Consider the following 25,408-nt stretch of genomic DNA (forward strand, 5'->3'; position numbering starts at 1 on the left):
TAAAAGTCAATGGACAGGCTCAAGAGTGGAGCACAGGTAACAGAAAACACAATCGGGAAACTTAAGGACAGATTAGCTGAATTCACAATATCTGAAAAGCAGATACAAATAGGCTTATGAAAGAAAGCGTCTCAGGGACCTACCAGACAATAACAAAATGCCTTGTATTTTTATCATCAGGATCCAGAAAGGGAGGAGAGAAACAATGGGACTGAAAAAGTATCTGAAGAAATAATGCCTGAAAAATACTCAAATTCAGCAGAAGACTTAAATGAGCAAACTCAAAATAGGAGAAACCCACACTAAAGATATATAACAATTAAACTTTTTTAAATCCTAAAGACAAAGAAAATGCCTTTAAGACAGCAGAGAAAAATGAACCATGGCTATTGAAGGAACAGCAACTGAAATGAAAGATGTCTCATATGGAACTACCAGTTTGGTTCTAAGACCCACTGCTGATACCAAAATCTGTGGATGCTCAAGTCACATATGAACTATGCTCTCAATGTTCACATAGTTTTGCATCTAAGGAGTCAACCAACCACAGATTGTAGTTCTGTCTATATTTATTGGCAAAATACCTGCATGTAAGTAAACCTGCAAAGTTCAATCCCGTGTTGTTCAAGAATCAACTGCACTGCTAAACAATTAGTGTTCTTTATACACTTCAATATCTCTTCTTTGGAGTCACATCACACACTACCAAATTATTTTTCAAGTTTTAGAGACTGCTTTATTTAATTTTATTTTTAATTATATTAAAAATTCACCTGACACTTAAATCTAAATCATAAAACAGGTGTATGCAAAGTAGAGCTGTCACCCCATCGCTGTTCTCTATTGTCTTTCGCTCCAAATAAAATGCCATTTTGTTCATTTTTAATTTATCCTTCTATTCTTTTTGAAAATAGTAATAAGTGCATATGTCTTTTCTGTTTTCTCCCTCATTCCTACACAAAAGTTAGTATATAAAAAGTACCCTTCTGCACCTTGCTTCTATCAGGATAATACGTCTTGGTGATCAGTCCATGGCTGTGTATAGAGATCCTACTTGTCCATTCTAACAGCTGCAGAGTCCTCCATCATGGGGACCGTGGCTAGAAGAATTCTAAAAATGTCTCTCCCATGATTCCTACCCCTTGACTATTCAAAACACTAATCTGAGTACAATAGTGAAGGGAGTTTAAAGATACAAAGGAACAAATTTATTTCATTTGCAGAGACGTGGATGAGCTTAGAGACTGTAAGACAGAATGAAGCAAGTCAGAAAGAGAAAACCAAGTATCATATATTAGTATGCATATGTGAAATCTAGAAAAATAAGAGAGGCGAACCTATCTGCAGAGCAGAAAGAAACACAAATGTAGAGAACAAACATATAAACACCAAGAGGGGAAAGGAGTGGGAAAGAACTGGGAGACTGGGGTTGACACATGTCCGCCACTACGTATAAAATAGGTAACTAATGAGAACCTACTGCATAGCAGAGGGAACCCTCCTCCATGCTCTACGGTGATCTAAACGGGAAGGAAATCCAAAAAGGAGGGGATATGTGTATATGTACAGTGGATTCACTTTGCTGCACAGCAGAAACTAACACGAGTATTGTAAAGCAACTATACTCCAATAAAAAATTTTTAAAAATAAAGTCCCAATTCGATTATCCTCAAATTATGTAGGTTACCTGCATGAGCCTAACCCAATCCGCTGAAACCTTTAAAAATGGGGTTTTCCACTGGTGGTGGCAGGAGAGTGAGGCCAAAGACATTTGAGTTGGTGGAGGGGATTCAAGGTATAAAAAGGGCAACTACTCGCCTCCAGGAAAAAAGCAAATGGCTCTGCTGTGAATTGCCAATGGAGAGGAAGGACGGCCTCTAGAAGCCGAAAGCAAGCCCCAGCCATAAACCAGCAACAAAGCGGGGACCTCGGTCTCACAGCTGCAAGGGAATGAACTCTGCCAACAATCAGTGCTCTTGGAGAAGACCTCAGCCTCAGACAAGGACTGCAGCACCAGCCAATAACTGCACTTCGACCCTGTGAGACATGAGCAGGGGGTCCAGCTACGGAGAGCCTGACTTCCTGACCCACATGAACTGTCAGATGAATACATGTGTGTTGTCCTAAACCACTGAGTTTGCTGTCATGTTACAGAAAGAAGGAGAAACTAACACAAGGGTGACCACAATTCTCCAGCTAGTCTGCTGTATATAGTTTACCGTTAACAAACGATGCCTCACACATGTGTCATTTCATGTCTTTGTCAATAACAGACCTTTGGACAGCATATCCGAGAAGTGAGATGGCTGGGACAAAGGGTAAAAATATGGAATTTCTCTAGATACAGCCAAATTCTTCTTCATGTAGTCACAGTATTCTGCCATTCCCACCAGCGGCCCAGGACAGTGCCAGCTGCCCCACAGCCTCCCCCACAGAACATGTTTCAGACGCTATCAACGTGCTGAGTGAGAAAGAACAGTCAGTGTAGTTTCTCTTGTAACGAGGAGTATGAGGTGTTTTCCTCTAATAATAAGGAAGATTCAGCATTTACTCACAGATTGAGGATCATCCTCACTCCTTTTTCCATGAACTGTCTGTTTCTCATTAAGTCTCTGTTTCTGCTGAGTTTGTCTTGTCTATTGGCGAGTCTTGACTTCTGAGTTCCATGCTTCCTTATGTATCTGGTGATTCTTGGTTGCCCATCTATATTTTAAGAGGATGCACTGAAGTGTTGTTGGAAGGTCTGCATGCAGGAGTGGGGCTCACGATGGATGGGCTCCAATGCAGGAATATGGGGCAAGGTTTCTTGAGCTACGGTAGGGGACAGCCAAATGGCCAGTCCCTGCGGGGATGGGATCAGCTTCCCTGAGGTTAATCTCCAAACTCTGGTCAAGAGCATGGAAACCAGGCTGCCAACAGCCTGCAAGTTAAAGAAGGGTAGAAAGCAGATGTCCTCACCCTTGAGACTAAGCAGCTTTTCTACGATCCTCATTAGAGGGTCTCACAAAGCATCTCATCTCCCTCTGATATGTCTCAAACCCCACTTCTGAAGCCTTACTGGTTCAAACCACCCTGAATATATCTCACGTCTCCTGGTGCAGCAGAAGAGGCAGAGGGTCCCGGATGCTCAGGCCTAGGAATCAAGTCTTCATGCAAATTGCCACCAATCCTCCTACATTGAGTCTCACCTCCCTCTCACCACTGACTTCAAAGGTACCTTTACACCTGCCTTTCCCAGCCTGTCCTGAGTTCTGCCAGGCGGTGATCAGGTCTCCTCCCAGCTTCTCCCTCTGCAGACATTAATGATCTCAGTGAACATTCATCTCTCACCCTTCCAGCTTGCAAAAAACAGGGACAGGTGACAGTATTCCTCTGCCCCAGTCACCTCCCCCTCTGCAGCTCTGTGACTTTTTGATTCCTTCGCCCTCAGTTTAATACAGCATCAGGAGAGAACATGTTTGAGCAGAAGATGACTACTGAGATTTCTTCCATTAGAAACCCTCCTCCATCTGCTCCTTTCCTCCTCCTGGCATTCCCCATGCTCTGCATGTGCGGTCTCCTGGACCAACACTCCAACTTCCCTATTGTTTCCACATGCATCTCCATGTCTTTGTCATTGGCTCTGCGTGGGTCATTGTGTCCTTTCAAAGCACTAATGCTGTCCCCAGCAGAGGCCATTTGCTTTTGGTTCTTCTGCTGAATTTCAGGAAACTGCTTCTCCATGGAGTTTTCATTCCTTGTTTGTTAACATTCTGTCTATTCCATTAGTTCTGCCTCCATGAGGGCTGCCTGCCCTTGTTCTTCCTCCTTCAAGTACTTCCAGCATCTCCGTCAGTGGACTGTGACCAAGCTCTGCTCGCTCAAGACTTCCTCCCCCGGCTCGGCACCTGATCAGGCCAGGTTGTGGCAAAGATACAGGTGGGCAAGGGACATGTTCTCTCCAAGTGCTGGAAAATGAGATCACCCCCCTGCACCCTCAGTCAGGGGAAGACTGGCCCCCAAGGCAGCTCCACTGTGGATTGCCTGGGGACAGAACCACTGGCCCAAATACCACACACCAACAGCACCTGCATTCTGCACCCAACAGAAGACCTAAAGTCTGCTATTCCCCCAGGCTTAGAGGACAGAGTGTTCACGTCTCTGCCCACAGCACAGGAAGAATGGGGCCACCCTTACCTCTCCTGCAAGGCTAAGCCTCACCCTCCAGGCACCCTGCCCCTTCTCTCTCCAGAGAGTGCAGGGTAGGGGTCGAGGTTAGGGTGTGCATTCAGGCCACCATCTGTCCACCATGGCCAAAGTTTCTAAATATTCACTCGGGGACACAGAAATCACAGTCACTTCCTAGGAGGACCAAGCCTGTCCCACTCAGGCTCTCAGTCTGAGTGATTCGGTTCTTTCCAGTTAGTCTCTGAGTTGGGGTGAGAAGCGGAATTTGAGATAGGATGATTAGAGTGGCTCTCAGAAGTAGTAACTAGTAGACTGAACAGAAACCTGCATGAGCTGAGGAAACCAGCCAAGCACATAGGTGCGGGGAGAGCACCGTGGGCGTGGGGAACACTGGAGGGGCGTGTGATGAGCAAGCGTGTGCAGGAAGCGACAAGAACTGTGCGGCTGGGCTGGCATGGAGCGGGCGAAGGAGTGGTAGAACACAAGGGCTGAGAGACGGGCAGGCATGAGATGAAGTCGGACAGAGCAGCCCACGGTCAGAGTGTGGGGTGTTACTTCAGCCCAACGGGATGTTATGAGGAGAATGTGAACAGGCAAGAAACAAAAGCGGATTCACACTGTGTGAGAGACACTCTAGCTGCTACATGGAGACCAGACTGTGAGTCTAAGAAACGATAGAAGAACACCTGTTGAGAAACTGTATTACTTCTCCTGGAGGAAAATGATGGTAGATACAAGGAGAGATGAGAGGCAGCAAAGACAGTGATGAGGTCTTTACTGATAGGTAAAAGGGACTTCTGCTTCCAGCCCTGATGGGCTCACAGGATTAGGGCACACCCCCTCATGTATAACCACTAACAAATAAACAAAACATATGAGACATCAGTTCTCAACTGGACATAAGACAACAACAGGTTGATCCCTGAGAGATCAGAATCAATGGAAATTTGTTAGGACCCTCCGCATGACCCACACCTAGAAGTGGTTCACCTGCAATGTGATGACAGGCTAAAGACAGATACAGGGAAGAATCTAACAGAAAACTACAAACGCCTTCGAAGTGACGAACATGCTCAATGAAAGTCATGTGCCCATGAATTGATATTGACATGTGGTAGAACCCATCTGTATGAAAAGACATTTTCAAAGATAAGAAACATAGAACTGCATTAGGGATCAGCATCAACAGGAACATTTGCAATCAGATTTGATAATAAGGACTCTCACTTTGACCCCTAATTAAGCAAAATGTTAAGTCTTCTCCCCAAAAGAATTCTATTTTTCCCATTATTAGACCTATGTTACAAAAAGTATATACTCAATTATTAGCAGTATATACTGTTTCTTTAACTTCAGTGAAGTGGTTGATTTACAATATTGTGTTAATTTGTGCTGTATAGCAAAGTGATTCATACATTATTTTTCCTATTCTTTCCACTGCAGTTTATCACAGGTTACTGAATATAGTTCTCTGTGCTATAGAGTAGGACCTTGTTCATCCATTCTATATATCACAGTCTGCATCTGCCAGTCCATCCCAGGGATATATTGCGAATAGTGTATTTTTAATTATGTCAACCAAAAATTTGTGAAAATTTGTCTTCTCTCTTGTAATAGAAGTACATACATAATATTCACAATTTTGCTTCTTGACTTGTAAATCCTAAAACATGTACTCTCTGTTTGCAGGATAAAATTTTCCAATCCCTAATCAAGATCCATCTCAGCAATTCTAGAATCTTCCCAGTATTCTACCTTAAGTAAAAAACGAGGTCGAGAAATAGACAGTAAACCATGTGCTCAAGGTTCCTCCAGGATGTATGTAACAAACAGGGCCAGACGGTTTCAAAGACATTAATCGAGAAACATCAGAGGATGGAGGGAACCTGAGGTACATTAAGAAGCTTCTCCTTTTGGAGAGAAGAGGTGAGACTCAGTAACCATAAGAGATCTGCCCAGTCGAGGACAGTCCACATACTCCAGATCCCCATCCTGCCTCCTTCTCTGCTGCACTACACTAGTTCTTCTGGGCTTCCTGCTACTCTTTCCAGAACCTCATACTAATGAGAACTATGACCAAACCACCCATCAACAATGCCTTACAAAGATGCAAACCAGAACCACCTTTAACACCCTACCTTTAACACACTGTGCTCAGATCTAGGAAATCCCTAGTACTTAACCACCAGCCGACATCAGTGTTTCCAAATAGAGGTGATAAGTGAAAAATTAAGCCCTTGGAAAAATCTAGGAAAATGACATTCAATAACCAGGTACATAGGGGTCAAGAAACACTACTAATAAAACAGGCACCAAACTGAAGTCATTGGCAAAATCAGAGAAAATCTTACCTGGCTTGGCAGCTGAGCAGCAGCATCTCATGGTTATGAATCAAAATATATAATAGAACCAGAAAGGCTTTGGCTCTAATGGAAGTGGAGGGACTGTCCAGTAAACGGATAATTGTAGAGACAAAGTCCTGCGGGAAACATGAGAATATTTTTTAAGAAAGCATGAAACAAATAAATAGAACAGTCAACTCTGAAGGTCAATAGATTATAATAAAAAAAATAGATGGCATAAAATAAAATAACATCACCTGTCAGTTTTGAAAATCTTTTTTATTGCTATACTCTATACCAAGTTATTAAAATGTATGATCTCATTTAAACCTGAAAAGTAGCTGGAAAAGGTGACAATATTATCTCTGTTTTAAAAAAGGAAATCTTGAAAAGTTAAGCACTTTGCCCCAAAATCACAAAATTGGATTCAAATCCAGGTCAGACAGACAACAAAGCCTGATTCTTAACCACCCATCACATGATTGGAAGTGTGGCAATAACTAACTAGAACTTAAAGTCACGACTGTACGTATGCATGAACTTTTGAGCAAACCTGCACACACAAAGATCACACCTCTAGTCTACACAACTGAGGTCCTACAGACATAAAGTAAAAACAACAGCCAATATGGGACACAAGGGAAAAAACCTCAATTTCTATACATATATGGGTATATATGTACACATGCTCAGTCAGGTCTGACTCTGCGACCCCATGGACCCCATCAGACTCCTCTGTCTATGGGATTTCCCAGGCAAGAATACGGGGGTGGGCTGCCATTTCCTACTCTACTATTTCTATAACATTCTTTGCTTAAAGGTTTAACACAACACAGAAAAATAAGTGTTGACGAGTATTACTGTCTTTTCTCTTGTAACAAAAAGACTACATCATTCTGGAAGCCTACGGATATACAAAAAATGGAATACACATACACACAGGGTTAATGGATATAAGTAGGCAGAATTATGGAATTGGATTGTTATAAAGATGGTTACAGAGAGCAGGACTTTAAGTTCCTGAGAGTCCTTGGCAGAGGCAAGCACCTACGAGTGACACTGTGTGTCCAAGGTAGATGAAAGCAGCTCAATTTTTTTTTATTTTTGCCAAAGTGCTTTCACACTGGGTGCTATACTTGAAGGCAAGAAGTGCTTACACAGCCATGTACATGATTCTATTTTAAAATGGAGATATATCTGTATCTATGCACCAGTCTTTTTACCTTTTCATACTGCTCATGAGGTTCTGAAGGCAAGAACGCTGAAGTGGTTTGCCATCCCCTTCTCCAGTGGACCACATTTTGTCAGAACTCTCCACCAAGACCCATCCATCTTGAGTGGCCCTACACGGCATGCCTACAGGGCATGGCAGTCCCTTGAACTGCAAGGACATCAAACCAGTCAATCCTGAAGGAAATCAACCCTGAATACTCATTAGGAGGACTGATGCTGATGCTCCAATACTTTGGCCACCTGATGCAAAGAGCTGACTCACTGGAAAAGACCCCCATTCTGGGAAAGACTGAAGGCAGGAGGAAAAGGGGATGACAGAGGATGAGATGATTGGATGGCATCACTGACTCAACAGACATGAGATTGAGCAAGCTCAAACTCAAGATGGTGAAGACAGGGAAACCTGGCATGCTGTAGTCCATGGGGCTGCAAAGAGGCAGACACAACTGAGCAACTGAACAACAAATCCATCAGTCTCACCTAGATCCTGAACCAAATAATCAAACTAATTCATCAACTGGGGTGAAAAACAGCATCAACACCAAGGTGGCCTTTGAGTAACGGACCTGTTTTCACCTTTCCAGTTGACAGCAGAAAGCCCATTTCCCCACAGTCAACTCTCAGTTCTAATTTATACAGTACAGTCCATAGATCAAAACAACAAACTGTTTCCCACACTGACACCACTCTCACACATACACGTGCATAACTGCAAAACCATGAAAACATCCATTAGCCATGTACTGAAAAACGGTTTCAGACTACTGCAGACTAGAGAGACATGATATCTGACTGCAATTCAGTATCTGGAAGTTCTGTTTCACATCAAAGAACATTACAGGGACAACTGCAAAATCTGAAAAGGTCTAAATTAGCTATGTTAAATAAATGTCAGCTTTGTGGGACTTCCCTGGTGGTTCAGTGGCTAGGACCGCACACTCCCAATGCAGGGGGTCTGGGTTCGATCCTTGATCAGGGAACTAGCTTCCACATGCCCCAACTAAGAAGTCCACAGGCCACAAGTGAAGATCCCACATGCCACAACTAAGACCCGGCACAGGCAGGCAGGTGAATAGTTAGACAGACAGACTGATGAATTAATAAACACTTAAGAAAAAAAATGAAAGTTTAAGTGTTTAGTCTTTCCTCTAGCTGGTAGGAAAGTGAGTTGTCATTTCTCCAAAGCCTTAAAAAAAAATGTTATTTTCTTCTGACCCAGTTGTTGTATCTCAAGAATTTTAGTGTAACAAAGTGATGATCAAAAGAGCTTTAAGTACAAGAATGCTCATGGCAGTACTGTTCATAAGACAGACAAAAATAGGAAACCAACTTAAGATTCCAAAATAGGGGTTTTGTTAAATCATAAGATTCTGAGAAAGATGGAAGTCAAAAGGAGAAGAGGGCAGCAGAAGATGAGATGGTTAGATAGCATCACCAACTCAATGGTCATGAATTTGAACAAATTCCGGGAGACAATGAAGGATAGGGAAACCTGGCATGCTGCAGTCCATGGGGTCGCAAAGAGTCAGACACTACTGAGCGAATGAATAGCAACATTATACCCAGTAAGGATGCATATGAGGAGGGCAGGTGGAGTAGGAAAAAGATGCCACAGAAGTGACATTGCACGATTTCCAAAGCCAGGTTTGCAAAGGCCATGCGGCTCCTGTCTGGTTCTGTTGAGACACTCTCTCTCGGAACCCAGCTGCTATGCTGTGAGGAAGCCGTACTAGCCCTCAGGGGCCCTACGTGGAAAGCAACTGAGGATCCCAAGCTACAGCCCAGTTGGGTTCCCAGGGAATGGCGAGCACCAGCTTGCTAGTCAATCTGAGTGAGCCTTCTGGAAAGTTTATTCTCAGTCTTTCCCAGCTTTGCTTAAATTACCGACTGGTGAGATGAATAAATTATTGGTCTTGTTTAAGCCACTACATTTTGAGTAGTTACACAGCAAGAGATAAGTGAAATATAGCTTAAGTATACAGTGAAAGAGGAAATTTTTCCAGGTGCAATGAAAGTTTTATGCAGCAACAGTTTTAATTTTAAAACACAGAAATGTCACTAAGAAGTCATAATGAGGTCTAGTCTATGTCTTATTGATGGAATGTTATGCAGCCATTACTAACAATCTTGAAAAACTAAAATAATGCTTATGATTTTGAGTGAAACAAACTAGAAAAACTATGGCAAATAACAAAGATAAAAAATCGCATACAAGATTTGTTTGTAACACCAAAATTCCCAGTCCCTTATAAGATGCAATATATTACAGACTCTAATTTTGGATCTATACCTGAAAGCACCTTGTGCCCCAAATAAATTCTCATCTTGTCATTTCAGAAAAACTAAATGAACAGTGCTGACTGACTCCCTAAAACTAACTGCCCAGGGCACCACAGTTAATCTTAAGCAACATGCACCAGACCTCTAGAACAGTATTAATCTTACAACAAGATTACAGGCTACAGGCAAAGACTAGTGCCAAGGATGAATAATCAAAACCACCTTCAGAGAGTCAAAATAACCCCGGGTCACTGTAGGTTGCAATCCACTATGTATTCAGCTTTGATTTAAATTCATCTCACCATTTGGCTCAACACAACTAAATTTTACACGTGGAGGGAAAAAAGCAGAAGCTGTTGAGGTCTATAGCCCAAACCACAGATTGAAGAGCTTCTGTCCAACAGTCAAATGGTTCTTGGCAGTGATTTCAGAACAGACATATCTACATAACATAAAGATGATGTTATGAAATGTTCACCATGTGAGGAATTGGTTGAAAGATATGAAGCTTACATCACAAAGTGGTATCTTGATCAAAATTAAGCAAAAGGATAAAAATTCCTCCAGTACATATCATAAAGACAAAATTATGAGATTAAAAAAAAAAAAAAACCACAGTGATGTAGAGAACGTCACAGTGATTTATTTCCTGCAAATCTCCAGAGGTAAAATTGATTTGTTTCAATCAACTGTCATAGGTAAAAATCACTTAGTACAGCCTGGCCATCAGAAGACAGTAACCTGAAAAAAAAAAAAAAAGAGAGAGAGAGAGAGAGAGAAATCATGTGTGTGAATGACTATGCTGACATGGTTTTCCCATTTAATGTCGATGGAAGTGAAAAACGTACTAAAATTGGTTTTGGATTACACTTTCCTTAAAGAAGTTTAGCCAAGTAAGTAAAACGTCTCTTATACAACACATTTATTAATGTAGACAGATGAAAAATGTGAATACAAACTCATGTTATTAATATGCATTAACTAATTACCATATTTTAAATGAGCAACCTTTGAGTCAGGATGCCTAGTGACTTTGTGAGAAACAAACAAAATAAAACAAAACCTGAGCTGACTGGCTTTCAGATTTTTCAAAGTTTTATATGCATGAAATTTCATAGTAATCTTCCATAGTACCTCCAAATATCATAAGCAATCTGTACCTTCTGGTTTATTATTAATCACTGTTGTGCTACTTGGTCAACTTATGAAACCTGAAATAGCTTCAGTCAAACTAGATTGCTGAAATAAAAATGGACACCAGCTCCTGTTAAAATTAACAAGTCAGGCACAAATTACAAAGGTATCCATAGGCAGTAACACCCAGAAGGAAATCATCTTACCAATGAGCATGAACAAATGCACCTTGAAACATGGTATGACTCTTAAAAAGTAATGTTTAAATTGTTAAGTGACCCCAAAGCATACGAAGTGCCAAAGTATGCATCACTGATTGTGCAGCTAAGAAGCACATTCAAGGTCACATACCTCACGGGAAAAAAATACGTCACTGAGGCAGATGTTTGAATCCACATAACATGTAAACAAGTTGATGTGAGTGTACTAAGCTCAATTAATTGAAATAGAGCAGAGTAGGGTTCCCAGGGTTTTATATACTTTCAGTTTTCTAACATCAAGAACGAGGCACTGGATTTTTAATGTCTGCTTTTATTTTTTTAAGTCACACGGGTGACTTTGTTTTTTTACAAAGCAGTACACCAGTTTACTACAATTTCCACATGCTTTCCCCCTTCTCCCTGGATGCATTCATAGACATGCATATGCATGTATGTACGCATATGTGTGTATATAGGTAGATAAGTACATGAGAGGAGGGGGGAAGGAGAGGAGAAGGAAGGAAGGAAGGAAGGAAAGAAAGGAGTCTGCCATTCTAAAACTGCAATGACATCTAGTATCAAACAATCATCCTGATTCACATTACTTGGTCTTCTTAGCTGATTCAACCATTGCTCGGTTGCCTGAAGGTCCTTCTCTGACAAATTCTTCAGGAAGAGCTCATGGGAACTGACCTCTTCCATGCTCATACATCTACCTGTGGTCCCTGTAACAGAACACCCAAGATACTGAATACAAAATCCTTGGTGACAGACTCTCAGAGGAGCAGCTAAGAGTGCTTAATTTTACTTGAGTTTCTCCTAAAGGAATAATTACAGAAGTCCACGCAAAAGAATTTATAAGAATGCTCTCTCTTGCAAAAAAAAAAAAAAAAAAGGAGGGGGGGATTCTAAAATGTGCAGTAGTGAACTGCTGGAAAGCACTGGGGTACCTTCACATCATGGACCACTATAACCCTTTAGAAACAATACTGAAGAGTTATACTGAGTTACACACACATTCCTAACACCACTGAATAGGAAAGTATGAACAATCAATCTAATTTCAATAGACCGATCTAATTTATGTAAAAAGATTCTAAAATTGCATGTGCATGTGGCAGCAGGGAGAAGGAAATCTGTCAATGTCTGTGTATGTGTACATATTAATATACATACACACAATAAATATCAGTTTGAAAAGTATATACAAAAATCTTGATGAGATTATTTTGCGAACATTAAGCACTTTATTTTACTCCTCTGTACTCTATATTCCATATATCCTGGATTTTCAATACTACATCCTAAAATTCATAAGAGTTATAAACATACCCTAATACAAATAAATATAAGTGACATTAACTACTTTTAGTTTCTAGATACTATAATTAAGGAGAATTGCAATGACTTCATCCAGTACCTCTCTCCCTGGTAAATCATCAGCAAAAATGTTTTCAGCACCCTCAAACTCCTCCAGCCCCAAATCTTTAAGATTCCGTATTTGTAGGCCATAAGAGGTTGGAAGAGACCGAAAAATAAAAGTAGGAAGTATACCAGGTATTCAAAAAATCAGTTTATATGGCACAAGACTGGTAAATAAGCTCACATCTAACTTACAAGGTTTTCTCTTATGCCTGGTCATGCCTTCCAGAAGCTACTCATCCAGAGTCATTCAAGCATCTGAACTGTGAAAAGGTTATCAATTCCCTACATCTAGTGATGATGCAAGAATTACATATAAAATACCATCTACCAAGGATTCTGAAAGTATCCTATGAAGAGCTTCATTTGTCCTTTTTCTCTTTTTTGAAAACAGGGCAGAAAAACATTTTGTCATTTTTTGTTTTGCCCAATTTTTCTAATTACTAGAATATGCGGAATACATGATTTGTAACAGAGAGAGTCCCCTTGTACCATGGCTGTGAACAATCACTTTCACACCACAGTGTATAGAACACACACTCATTTTGCTAAAGGAATCTTCTGCATTTAGCACATTATAGGCAAGCAGATCCTTTTGAAGATGATGACAAAAATAAATCAAGCACTGTGATGCACATGACTGCTGAATAATGATCGTCTAAGGACAATGATACCCATGTAGCTAATGCAGGTGATACTGTGAAGTTTAATTCTTTGAACACATCAATGTCCATTCAAGAACATAAACATTATTCAGAAGGTAATAATAATATGACCTAATGAATCTAGTGTAACATGAAAACATGGCTACAATTACATACTTCAAATGGAGAATCAGAGAGATTAATTACAAACCACACATGTTCATGTTCAGTCATGTCCAACTCTTTGCGACCCCATGGACTGCAGCCTGCCAGGCTCCTCTCTCCAAAGAATTTTCCAGGCAAGAATACTGGAGTGGGTAGCCATTTCCTCCTTCAGGGGATCTTCCCGACTCAGGGATCGAACCTGCATCTCCTGCATTGGCAGGCAGATTCTTTATCACTGAGCCACCTGGGAATCCCTACAAACTGCAAGTAACTATAAATCATAAAGTATGCTGCTAATCAAGTAATCCTAAATTCTAGGTTTTATTGTAAGATAAATATAGCATGTGTCTTAATGACTGCTGGTTAAATTACAAGTAAACAGTACTCTCATCATCTACCTTTCTAGAGAATAATTTAGCATTATTTATGCACAGGCTTCGAAGTATGCATAACACCTGTGGTAACTGATTAGCAGTGGACACAAAGATGCATGGAAATAGGATGTTCACTGCATCAGGCTGAGTACAAACCACAAAGTTAGAGGCAAATAGCTCGACAGTGGGAGAAGGGTTCAATTACCATACGCCACAAAATGAACACTTATTTTTAAAATGTTCTTAGGGTATATTTAAAGACATATGCCTAACTATGATAAATCAACACATTTCAATCATAATTTTATAAATGTGTGCATAAAATACATAGACATGTGAACCAAAGACTAAAAGAGATAAACCTATATGGCAACAGTAATTAGCTCTGGGCAGTGAGATTATAGTCTATTTTGTTTTCTTCTTTAGGTTCTTCTAAATTTTCTGCAGTAAACAGTAATTTCTCTCACTTAAAAGGAATGGCAGGGGCCTCTTTGGGGGCTGAATTTCAACACAAAAATCTACCACAATACATAGGCATCAGTCCCCCAAATAGACAGGTGTGGTTCTTTCTTCCCATATCCACCTGGAAGTAGTAAGCCTGGTATCTATTTCTGGGTCTCTTCCTCTTCCACTCATTCTAGCCTATTAACAACCAACACCTGGAAAAAACACAATTACCAACAATAACTCCTAAAACACACACCTATATGCAAATATCTGTATTTTTCTTTAGCTAAAAATAACACTACCGGCACTGTGTCAAAACCCGTAAGGAAGGCCAATATCACCGCCCTACATGAGCTGCATCTTCTTCCTACTTTCGCGCCTCCTTCTACATCCCTTCCCCACTGCTCACCGTGGATAGCACTGCTGCTCTTTCTTCTCTTCCAGGGTCTCTCCGGGAATTCTCACATTTCAGGGAAGCTGAACTAACTACAGAGTCCTTCCTGCACATGTCACACAATGCACTCTTTCTTGTCATTGAGGGCTCAGCTGGAACATCACCTCCTCAGAGAGGTACTCCATGACTTCCCCCTGCCCTCCCCCAGCAAATGGTGTCTGGCTCCACCCCCTGCACACATCCCCCTGCAAGACATTTTATCAACATCATCCTGCTCAATGTTCTTCAGAGCACTAACACTATCCGAAATTATTCTGTTTCTTTGCTTACTGTCTGGCCTGAGCATCAGCTTTAGCATTTATAACCTCCATGAACTTGACAAAATCACTCAAGGCACTAAGTCTCATTTGCGAATAACCCAGGGTTACAAGTCATTAAGTGTCTAATCTATGATAAATGTTCAATATGATGGTAAATTGTTTTAATTAACGAAAAATAGAACCTTACCTTTTAAATGACAATTCACCGTATTTAAATGGACACAGATACATTTTAAAGACTAGAGGACAAGACAGAAAAGATGCACAACAGTTAGAGGCCTCTGCGCCTGAAGATCAGTATCTCAATGAGTTTGCTGGTGTTTCACTCTGCCTCATACAACCCATGCTGGGTGCTGGATAATGCAGCAGTCCAGAAACACCAATAGCGTATGTGCATGTGTGCACGCGCACACACACACACACACAAATACATGGGAAACATCAGCTCTCTCAATCAGACACACACAAACACATACAAATACAAAGGAAACATCAGCTCTCTCAAGCCAGAAGATCAGGAAAGGGACAGCCTGGAAAGACCAAAAACATTCAGATGACAGCTACTTTACTTCAGCCAAGCACCATGAAAAAACCATGGCCCCTTCAGCAAAGGGCAAGAGGGGAGCCTCGACTCCCACCCTCACGTGATTGTAACAAGGCATCCAACACTCCTCCCTGCCAGGGAAACAGAAAGGACCACAAGGAGAGCTGGGACTTTCATCCCAACCCAGCAACAAGCCCCCTTGGTCCCAACCATGGTTATCAGCAGAGATACTGATGGGATGCTCAGACCTCCACCCTTATTAGCAGCAGAGATGCTCCTCTCCCCATTCCTGCTGAGATGGCATCATGAGAGGCTAGTGGGAGGCCTCCACCTTTGCCAACTTCTGCTAGGAATGGGGCGCCCTCCTGTACCGAACCAGTGTCAGTGGAAGAGCAATGAGGAGCTCTTTCCTCACTGGGGAAGCCAGGAAGGCATCAGAGAAGGTGGTGGGAAGCTTGGGCTCCCACCCCTACCCAGCAGGAAGGAGGAGCTCTGCCACGTCCCTGGGGTGTCAACAGAAGTCCACAGGGCAATCTGGGTTTCCACACCAACAGGAGAGGAACAAAGCAACGCCATCCTTCCTCTGCCAGTTCAGTGTCAGAGGAGACCCACCGAAACGGGAGATTTCAATAAAACCCAAAGTCCTAAAACATAACACCCAAAATGTACAGTTTATACAGAGCTTCTGTTTAACAAGATGACAGAGTTCTGGAGCTCTGTCTCACAACAATGCAAATATACTTAACACTACTAACTACACGTAAGAATGGTTGAGAAAGCAAATTTTACGTTTTTTACCACAATTTAAAATATTTAAGTAACAATACTAATTAAATTCAAAAGATTATTTTTCAATTAACACAGGTAATTATTCAATCATTAAGATATATGGAATATTAGTTAAACATTATAAAATAAATATAAAATCATTTAATTAATGCATATTATTTTACTATCTTTGTGAAATACAGTTTTTTAAACTCAATCAATCCATGCCTGTGTGAAGAAAAGTAAACCACCCTTACCACAATTTACACAGCAAAACTACTCAAATGGTGATCTTTCTAACACAATGATAACAACCTTCAATGACTTGGTAAATTAAATAGCAAAAAATTAGATACACAAACTATACTTTCTGTGAGGCTCAAATTTCTTAGCAGAATCAAAATCAGACTAATAAAAGCCAAGAACTGGTTTGCTCTCTATTTTGACTTTTAAAATCAAGTTTACTATGTAAACATGACAATTATTAATTATAGAAATTTTTAGCTTTATAAAAAATCAAATTTAACACACTGCATTTTATGCAGAAGAACCACAGCAAACATTATATTTAAGTGGCCCCATTCCACACTTCTTAGCAGTGTTACCTGCTGAGAATGTTTCAGAACACTCTAATTTGACAGCTATTATCCCTCAGAAAAAGTTAGATAATTGGTCCAATAAGTGTAAAGAACATTGCATACTACATCACCCTTAGGAAGATTCATAATACACATGAGCAACTGAAAAACTGGGAAAGGTTGTACAACTGAAAATATCTCTGACTCGCTGCTTTCCAAATGTGTGTATGTAGCTGTGGTCCACGACTTTCATCTGCTAACACCTCACTGGACACTAATGTTCAAGGGCAGGACTTCTCCAACCATAACCTTCCACCCAATCCTCTAGAGACCTCATTAAAATGTCAGCTCTGATTCAGCAGGTCAGGGAGGGGCCTGAGGGTCTGAAACGCTCACTGGTGATGCCAACGTTTCTGGCTCAGGGATCGCTCCTCAGCAGGCCGCTAGAGAAGATAGTGAGGACAGTTACAACAGAGACTTCTTTAAAGCCGTGTGGTTTTGTGATATGAACTGAACACTTACAGACTCTACAGTACATAAAATACAGGTATATCAAAGGATTGGAAGGAGACGAAGTTAAAAACAAGAGAAAGGGTGCTCTGAATGTTCAGTGTGCTAGTGGAGTATTAGGACAAGGAAAGGAATAAAAATGAGTCAGGGTGAGCAGAGAATATAAAGGGACCCCTCCAAAAGGCAGGCAAAGAACATGGGAAGAGAGATGGGGGCTGAGGACAAAGAGGCATGAGAAATATTAGCATGGAGGAAGGATTCATAAATTTTCTAACATTACTAAAATGGGGCAAGTCGGCAGAGCCATTTACCGGATTTCTATTTTAATCACTAAAAGACTCTTTTAACATCTTCAGATGAATGGCCTGTGGTACAGAGGTTTGGCAAAATTCAAAAGGGCCCGCTTGAGATGAAAAATAAATTCTACAGAGATATATTGCTTATGGAGCCACTAAAATTGCAGGAGAAAACCACCATTTTTAAAGTGGAATCATAGGTCAAACCTTTTCTTGGATTAGCCTCTGAAGATGAATCCCACAGGACAGCATTGCACTGAATAAGGTCAACATGTACTGCTGGACTTTGCAGATGGCAGAGGCCAGGGAGTGTATTACCGAGGTCAGTCCCACCTTCTCAATGACATTCTGGAAGGCAGTAGGAGAATGGCGAGTGATTCTGCACAAGGCCTGCAGCGAGAGGAGAAGAAACACATTAGAAGGCTCCAAGGGCATGAACCAACCCCCAGAAAGAGAGCAAATACTTCTGTGCAAAGGAGAAAAAGGGGCTTAACTTGCTCCTTCATCACTGACCTTGGCATAAGTAATGTGAACAACTTAGACACATTTAAAATTAAAACAATAATCCAACTTCCAATAAAATTTAAGTTGGGAAGCATGGGGCAGAGAGGGAAGTGGGAAGGGGGTTCAGAATGGAGAGGACACATGTATACCTATGACTGATTCATACCGATGCATGGCAAAAACCATCACAATATTGCAAGGTACTTATCCTTCAATTAAAATAAAAAATTAATAAATTTAAAAATTTTAAGTTATAAAACATTAGAAAACCTTACAAGTATCATGTACGTTATGCTGCTGCTGCTAAGTCGCTTCACTCGTGTCCGACTCTGTGCGACCCCATAGACGGCAGCCCATCAGGCTCCTCTGTGCCTGGGATTTTCCAGGCAAGAGTACTGGAGTGGGTTGCTATTTCCTTCTCCTATGTACGTTATGAGTTAACTAAAATGATAAAAGTTTTTCTGTATAGGCTCATAAATTATTTTAAGCAATGAAAACATTAAGATAAGCCTTCTTTATGTAGACAGTTAAAGGCTGAAGAAACTGTCATAAAAGTAAATATTTAACATTTATGTTTAGTAGGTGAAGAACACAATCTGAGACTATCTAAAGACTATCTCACTTAATTCCCCCAAATAACATTTGAAAGGTATTATTATTAGCCCCATTTTATAGATAATAAAACTAAGGGACAGAGTATTTAAGTACTTTGCTCAAAGGCATAAAGTTAGCAAGTGGCAATGATAGAAGTCAAACCAAAGTAATCAAGATCCCTGAGTTCTCAAGTTCTCATAGACTATTAAAGATGAAATTTACAATTAACAAACTAATAGAATTTAGTAAGTATTGTAATAGAAGTAGGCTCAATTATGCTTGGAAAAGCACAAAAGGTTAAGTCAACAAAAGCTACAGAAGGAGAATGGTAACTGAGTCAGTTTTTGAAGGTGAGTGGGAAATGGACAGGTAAAAAAGTAAATAAGAAAATTCTAGCCAGGTCCTTGGCTAAGAGGAGACTCTGCCTTGGGCCCGCCGGTGTAATAAACTGCACTCCACTATCTGCCTTGTCCTTCTGAGTGAGTTTGTTTCCCGGAAAGCCTGGCTATAACATTTGGTGCATTGGCCGGGAAACTCCTCACTTTGAGGAGACAGGTCTCATTTGAGGCCACCCCGAGGCTTTGTGGCTTGAATCTCCTAGAGGGGGGAAGGCGCCTCGCCCCTCTGGAAGGATTCTGCTTCTCAACGCCCGGACCTTTCACGTCAGCAGGTAGTGGACAGCAGCAGGGGAACTGAGCGCTCAGGTGAGGAGGAGCCCACCCGGCAGGGTGGAAGAGGGGGCCTGATCACCCCCCTGGGAGGGACTAGAAGGAGCGGGGACCCACAGGAGCCTGGAATAGGCAGGCGGCGATTGCTTGGTACACAGGTCGACGAGCGTGCTAGGGTTTAGGAAGGAAATTTGTGAAGGTCGTTTAGGAGGTGTGTCCACGCCGTCTCGGGGAATATTATTACCAAGCGATCGCCAGGGGATTTTTAGGATAGGAAACTGGTCCTTGTATGCTTGTATTCTGCCCTCCCCCAGGAGGTGTCCCATCTGCTGTGAAATTCTTGACCCCCTCGGAATTGTTAGGCTAGAAGGAGGGGGATACAGAAGTGAGTATGAATTGGCTTTTCCGGAGATGGCCTGGGACATGGGATATTTAACCCATCTGTGTTTTCATTCGCACCTGATCAAGCCCACCAAGGCAGAATGGACTTTAAGGGAGAAACAGTCTTGGACCATGTGATGTTCTGGTTCAGCTATGCTGACTGTCAGGTGAAGACACGCAGATCCCCCTTCTCCCTCTGGGGTCTGGCAGGTAAGGCTCTTCTCGCCCCAATTAGGAAGGAGGCAGAATGGCAATTTAAGTGTCACTGAGTGGAACTATCAGAAGTACATAGGGTACTGAGAACTTCGTAGACAGAACGAAAAGGAAAAGTAGAAGAAGGTCCGAGAAGGTAAGCAAGATGGGGGAAAGTGAATCTAAGGCAACTGTATTGGAGTGCATGATTAAAAATTTAAAGAAGGGATTAGGAGGAGACTATGGGGTGAAGATGAAGCCTAACTGCCTCCACATACTCTGTGAGGTCGAATGGACCCCTATGGGAGCAGGATGGCCACCAGAGAACACCGTGAACTTAAAGTCACAGGAGAGCCAGGACACCTGGATCAATATCCATCTATTGACTCATGGCTAGGGTTAGCTCGAGACCCTCCTACTTGGACAAGGTTCTGTATCCAGAAGGGAAAGGGAAAAATATTAATGGCACAAAAATTGACTGATGATAAAAAGGAAATTCTACAGGATTTGGACGGGGATGACCTGACCCCTCCCGCATACTGGATAATGACACGCCTGCCTCCCAGTGCTTCACCAGGACCGGAGGCCACCTTAATGCCCGATCCAGGGCCAGGTGAAGTTTCTGCAACAGCCAGCTTTCCCGGAGTTCGTAGAGCCGCCGTTTGGGCAGGCTCCGATCCCGGTGACAGAAGCCTCTGGCCAACACTTCCAGGATCCCGCTCCAACCGAACCGCCCAAGCTACACCCGCCTCTCCCGGTGAGTACTGACAAGAGGGGGAGGGAGATGTTGGAATTAAGCAGAGACCGTGCTCTGCCAGAGAGCCGGAGGGAATAAAAGAGAACAGACAAGAGACTTACAGTGCTAGCTGCTGCTCTGGGAAAGTCTATCTCGGGCCCTCCAGAAAACCTCATCTGCCCCAAGGACAGGACAGTCCTTCAGCTGGTCCCAAGGGAGGCCCTGGGCCCATTACAGCCAAACCAGTGTGCCTGGCGCCGAGCTTTTGGCCACTGGAAGAATGAATGCCCTAAGGCATGGAAGGAAGAGGAAGCTCCTGCAGTTGTGGGGCTTGCTGACCTGGAAATTAACTAGGGCTGCCAGGGCTCAGAGATATCAGGTCCCTGAGAGCCCATGGTAACCGTAAAAGTGGGGGACCAAAACATTGACTTCATGGTGGATACAGGAGCAGAACTGTCGGTAGTAACAAAACCTGTGGCACCTCTGTCCACAAAGACTACCGCTGTAACTGGGGTATCGGGAGAAGAGATGACTAAATCGTTTTGCCAGCCCAGAAAATGTCAGATGGGGGGGTGGGGGGCACCAAGTGATTCATGAACTCCTCTACATTCCTGAGTGCCCAGTACCCCTGTTGGGAAGAGACTTGCTCTCCAAACTAGGAGCACAAGTGACTTTCTCCCCCGATGAGAGGCCCACCTTCTGGACGGACTCTATGACTTATTTGCCCTCTCTCTCAATACCAACCCAAAATGAGTGGAGGTTGCATGAGCCTCTGAAGGCAGAACCGGGTGGGCCAGAAGAGCATGAGGGAGCTAACTCAATTATTCCCTGAGGTCTGGGTGGAAGACAACCCCCTCCCCCCCCAGGCTGGCTAAACATCATGCCCCAGTGATAATGGAACTCAAACCAGGCACCATCCCGGTTAGAGGGCGCCAGTACCCGCTATGGATGGAGGCCTGAGCCGGCATATTGCCCTACATCAATAGATTGAAACAAGCAGGCATTCTAGTAGAGTGCCAGTCAGCTTGGAATATGCCAATCCTGCCAGTCAAAAGGGAAGGAGGACAGGACTACAGGCCTGTACAAGATCTCAGGCTAGTCAACCAGGCTACTGTGACTTTACACGCCACTGTTCCAAACCCCTATACCTTACTTAGCCTCCTCCCACCGAGGACTAAAGTTTACACTTGCCTAGATCTCAAGGATGCCTTCTTCTGCATATGCCTCGCCCCAGCGTCACAGCCCATCTTTGCCTTTGAATGGGAAGATCCAGTGGGGAGCACCAAACAACAGCTCATCTGGACTCCCCCACAAGGGTTTAAAAACTTCCCAGCCATCTTTGGGGAAGCCTTGGCTTCTGATCTGGACTCATTCCATCCGGAAGAGTATGGATGTCAGCTCCTACAATAGGGGGATGACCTGCTGCTGGCTGCCTGAGACCAAGGAAAAATGCTGGAAAAGGACAAATGCACTGCTCCAGCTGTTGATGGAAGCAGGTTACCGGGTGTCGAAGAAGAAGGCACAGATCTACAAAGAGGAGGCCCAGAGTTCTGAGATGGTGGAATGAACTAACCGGACACTTAAAGAGACTCTCCAAATGGATCAAAGAGACTGACTGCTCCTGAGTGTACTTGCTCCCAATGGCTCTGCTCAGACTCAGGATGACCCCACAGTCCCAAGGCTATTCTCTACACGAAATTGTGTATGGGAGGCCTTCTTCCATAAGAAAACAGGTGTCAACAAATTTGCCTCAGGTGAGGGGGGACAGGATTTCACAGCAGATGGAACTAGGTAAGGTAATAAATCGGGTAACTAAGTTTGTACAAGAAAGGGTGCCGTTCCCCCTTGGGGAACAGATTCATGAGTTTACACTTGGTGACCAAGTATGGGTCAAAGATTGGAAACATGATTTGCTAGCCCTTTGGTGAAAGGGCCCTTATGTTATTCTAACTACCCCTACTGCAGTTAAAGTTGCAGGTATTGTCCCTTGATCCATCACACCAGAGCAAAGACGACATACCACGCTGACCCGGAGGACGCCGAGTGGACCACCCAGAAGGACCCCACCGACCCACGGGAAACCAAGATCATTCTGAGGAGGAAGAAGAAAACTAGGTCCTAGACGAGCCCTCCACAGAATGGAGCTGGGTAAACGACTCCTGCTGCTCGGCCTCACCAATGCAATTTTGAACTTGGGTATGTGGGGCTATGCCCCTGTCAGTAATAGACAGACTCCCCTGATGGGTATCGTCACTCCGTTATGGGGACTTTAACAACAGAAAGGAACTTTCCTCTCTCTCACCAACCATAACCTTTCTTTGCCCTCTGGTGTTAGAAGAAGCCATCAATGGGCCAGGGACATAGGGTTACATTAAACATGAACACCAGCCTTACGGAGATAACAAAGGCTTATACCTCATATATGAGAACTAAAGAGGAACAGGGCTCCCTTACAAAAGGGGGCCAGGACTCCCGGTGCCTTGAGCAATACTACCAGGTCTGGGATGAATATTTCTGGATGACTCCTGAGAAAGGACAGTTGATTGCCCCTGCTACTATTTGCTGGGAACAAAAAGAACAGAAAGTTGGATTTGGAGACCATCCCCTAGACCCAAAAGAACTGTTATTTGTCCCCTGAACAAAGTAAACAAATCTTGGAAGTTACCTATCACCCCAATCAGTCTGCTCAGTGGCCCGGTTCCGACTGGAAATATAATCCTGGAATCTGCTGGGTAGCCCCCAATGGGACCCAGTGGCTCTGTGGGCTTAACTTATGGCCATGGTTACCAGTTGGCTGGGTGGGGAGTTGCACATTAGGATTTGCTTTCGCCCATGGCAGAATTAAGCCTAGCCTACACCAGCCTCCAGTAAACCTGCCTTATCTGCATGCAAGATGGACACGATCCGTGTTCCAATGGTATGACTATCTTGCTGCCTTGTTTATACCCTCTGTAGGGACAACGGATATCATGGTTAAGGTAGAGGCCTTAACTAATTTCATTAAACAGGCCCTCTTAGACAGTACTAAAGCCATTCAAGCTTTGAACGAAGAACAGATTCAGATGAGGAAGGCAGTAATTCAAAATAGGATGGCATTAGACATACTCACAGCAGCCCAAGGAGGGACTTTGGCGAATGGTGTGTACATCCCTGACCTGTCTGAAGATGTATCTGCTGCCTTGGAGGATATGCAAAATCAAGTGAAAGCCATGTCTAATGAACTGTTGTTATAGTAATCTTGATCATACTGCGTTGTGGACGTTGCTTCCTACAATGCCTTGTGAATTTTGTAACCCAGAGGTTGATAGCATTCTCTCATGTGGGTGGCAGGAGGGCTAAGGTACAATATATCTCAATAAATGATGCTCGTTATGGAAACTAAGAGCATCAAGAGGGGAGAATGAAGAAGGAATTCATAGGGCCTGGACTCCATCTCAGGCCTGTCTGTGCTGATCGTGCGTGGCCACCTCTCCAGTGGACTCTGAACTCTGTGCTTAGCGCCTGTGGGGATGACAATGGAAGGTAAGACCCCCCTCTGGGCAGGGGAATCTTGAAGAACAGACACTAATCACCCCTGCCTCCCGACACTATCTATCAGAATGTAAGCACAGGCTTATCAGTTATTAACTATTTGGAATGTAACTGCGGGCTTATTGATTATTGACTGTTTGAACACATAACACGTGAATGATGGGGTTATTGTAGTTGTATTTACCCTTCCTTTGTTTATGTAAGTCTCAAGGGAATTGGGGTAGTGGGTTTGGACACATGGGGTATAAAAGATTTTCACAAATGCTGGTCGGGGTCCTTGGCTAAGAGGAGACTCTGCCTTGGGCCCGCCGGTGTAATAAACTGCACTCCACTATCAAAAAAAAAAAAAAAAAGAAAATTCTAGCCAGAGAAAAGAGAACAAGTATTCACATGGAGACATGAAGATGCAGAGCAGGTTCTAGGAAGGGCAAGCTCTCTTGTGCAACTCTCAGAGGAAGAAGAGACAGAGAATAGGAAAGAGGGGAAAATTATGACTCACCTACTGAGGAGATTATCTTTTCCTATTCTTGCCCCCTTTGCTGAAGATTAATTGACCACCGATGCATAGGTTAATTTCAGGCTCTGTGTTCCACTGATCTGTATGTCTTATTTTTGGGCCAATACCACACTGTTTTGATTAATGTAGCTTTATAATACAGTTTGAAGCATAGGAGGGTGACACCTCCAGCTTCATAATTTTTTTCTCAAGGTTGCTTTGGCAATGAGGGGTCTTTGGCAGTTCCACACAAATTTTAGGATTATTTGTTCAACTTCTATGAAAAATGTCATGGGTATTTTGATAGGAATTACATTAGATGTATGGGTTGCTTTGAGTAGTATGGCCATTTTAATAATATTAATTCTCCTAATACAAGAGCATGGGCTATCTTTTCTATGTCTTCCAATCATCTTCAACTTCCTTCATCAGTGTTTTATAGTTTTCAGAGTAGAGGTCTTTCACCTCTGTGGTTAAGTTTATTCCAA

The 25,408-nt window shown here is 42.7% G+C and overlaps 1 protein-coding gene across 4 annotated transcripts in view; it reads right to left on the bottom strand.

Moving 5' to 3' along the window:
* ULK4 (unc-51 like kinase 4) overlaps window positions 1–25,408 on the bottom strand; it is a 524,814-nt gene that overhangs the window by 367,131 nt on the left and 132,275 nt on the right. For all 4 annotated transcript variants that reach the window (XM_061127855.1, XM_061127853.1, XM_061127854.1 and 1 more), the window contains 2 exons: window positions 18,026–18,208; window positions 6,519–6,646 (listed from right to left, as the gene is read on the bottom strand). In XM_061127855.1, the coding sequence (XP_060983838.1) occupies window positions 6,519–6,646; window positions 18,026–18,208 (311 nt within the window). The remainder of the gene's footprint in view (window positions 1–6,518; window positions 6,647–18,025; window positions 18,209–25,408) is intronic.

The sequence above is a fragment of the Dama dama genome, chromosome 24 (genome assembly GCF_033118175.1).
Source record: "Dama dama isolate Ldn47 chromosome 24, ASM3311817v1, whole genome shotgun sequence".
In the NCBI taxonomy this organism is placed as follows: domain Eukaryota; kingdom Metazoa; phylum Chordata; class Mammalia; order Artiodactyla; family Cervidae; genus Dama; species Dama dama.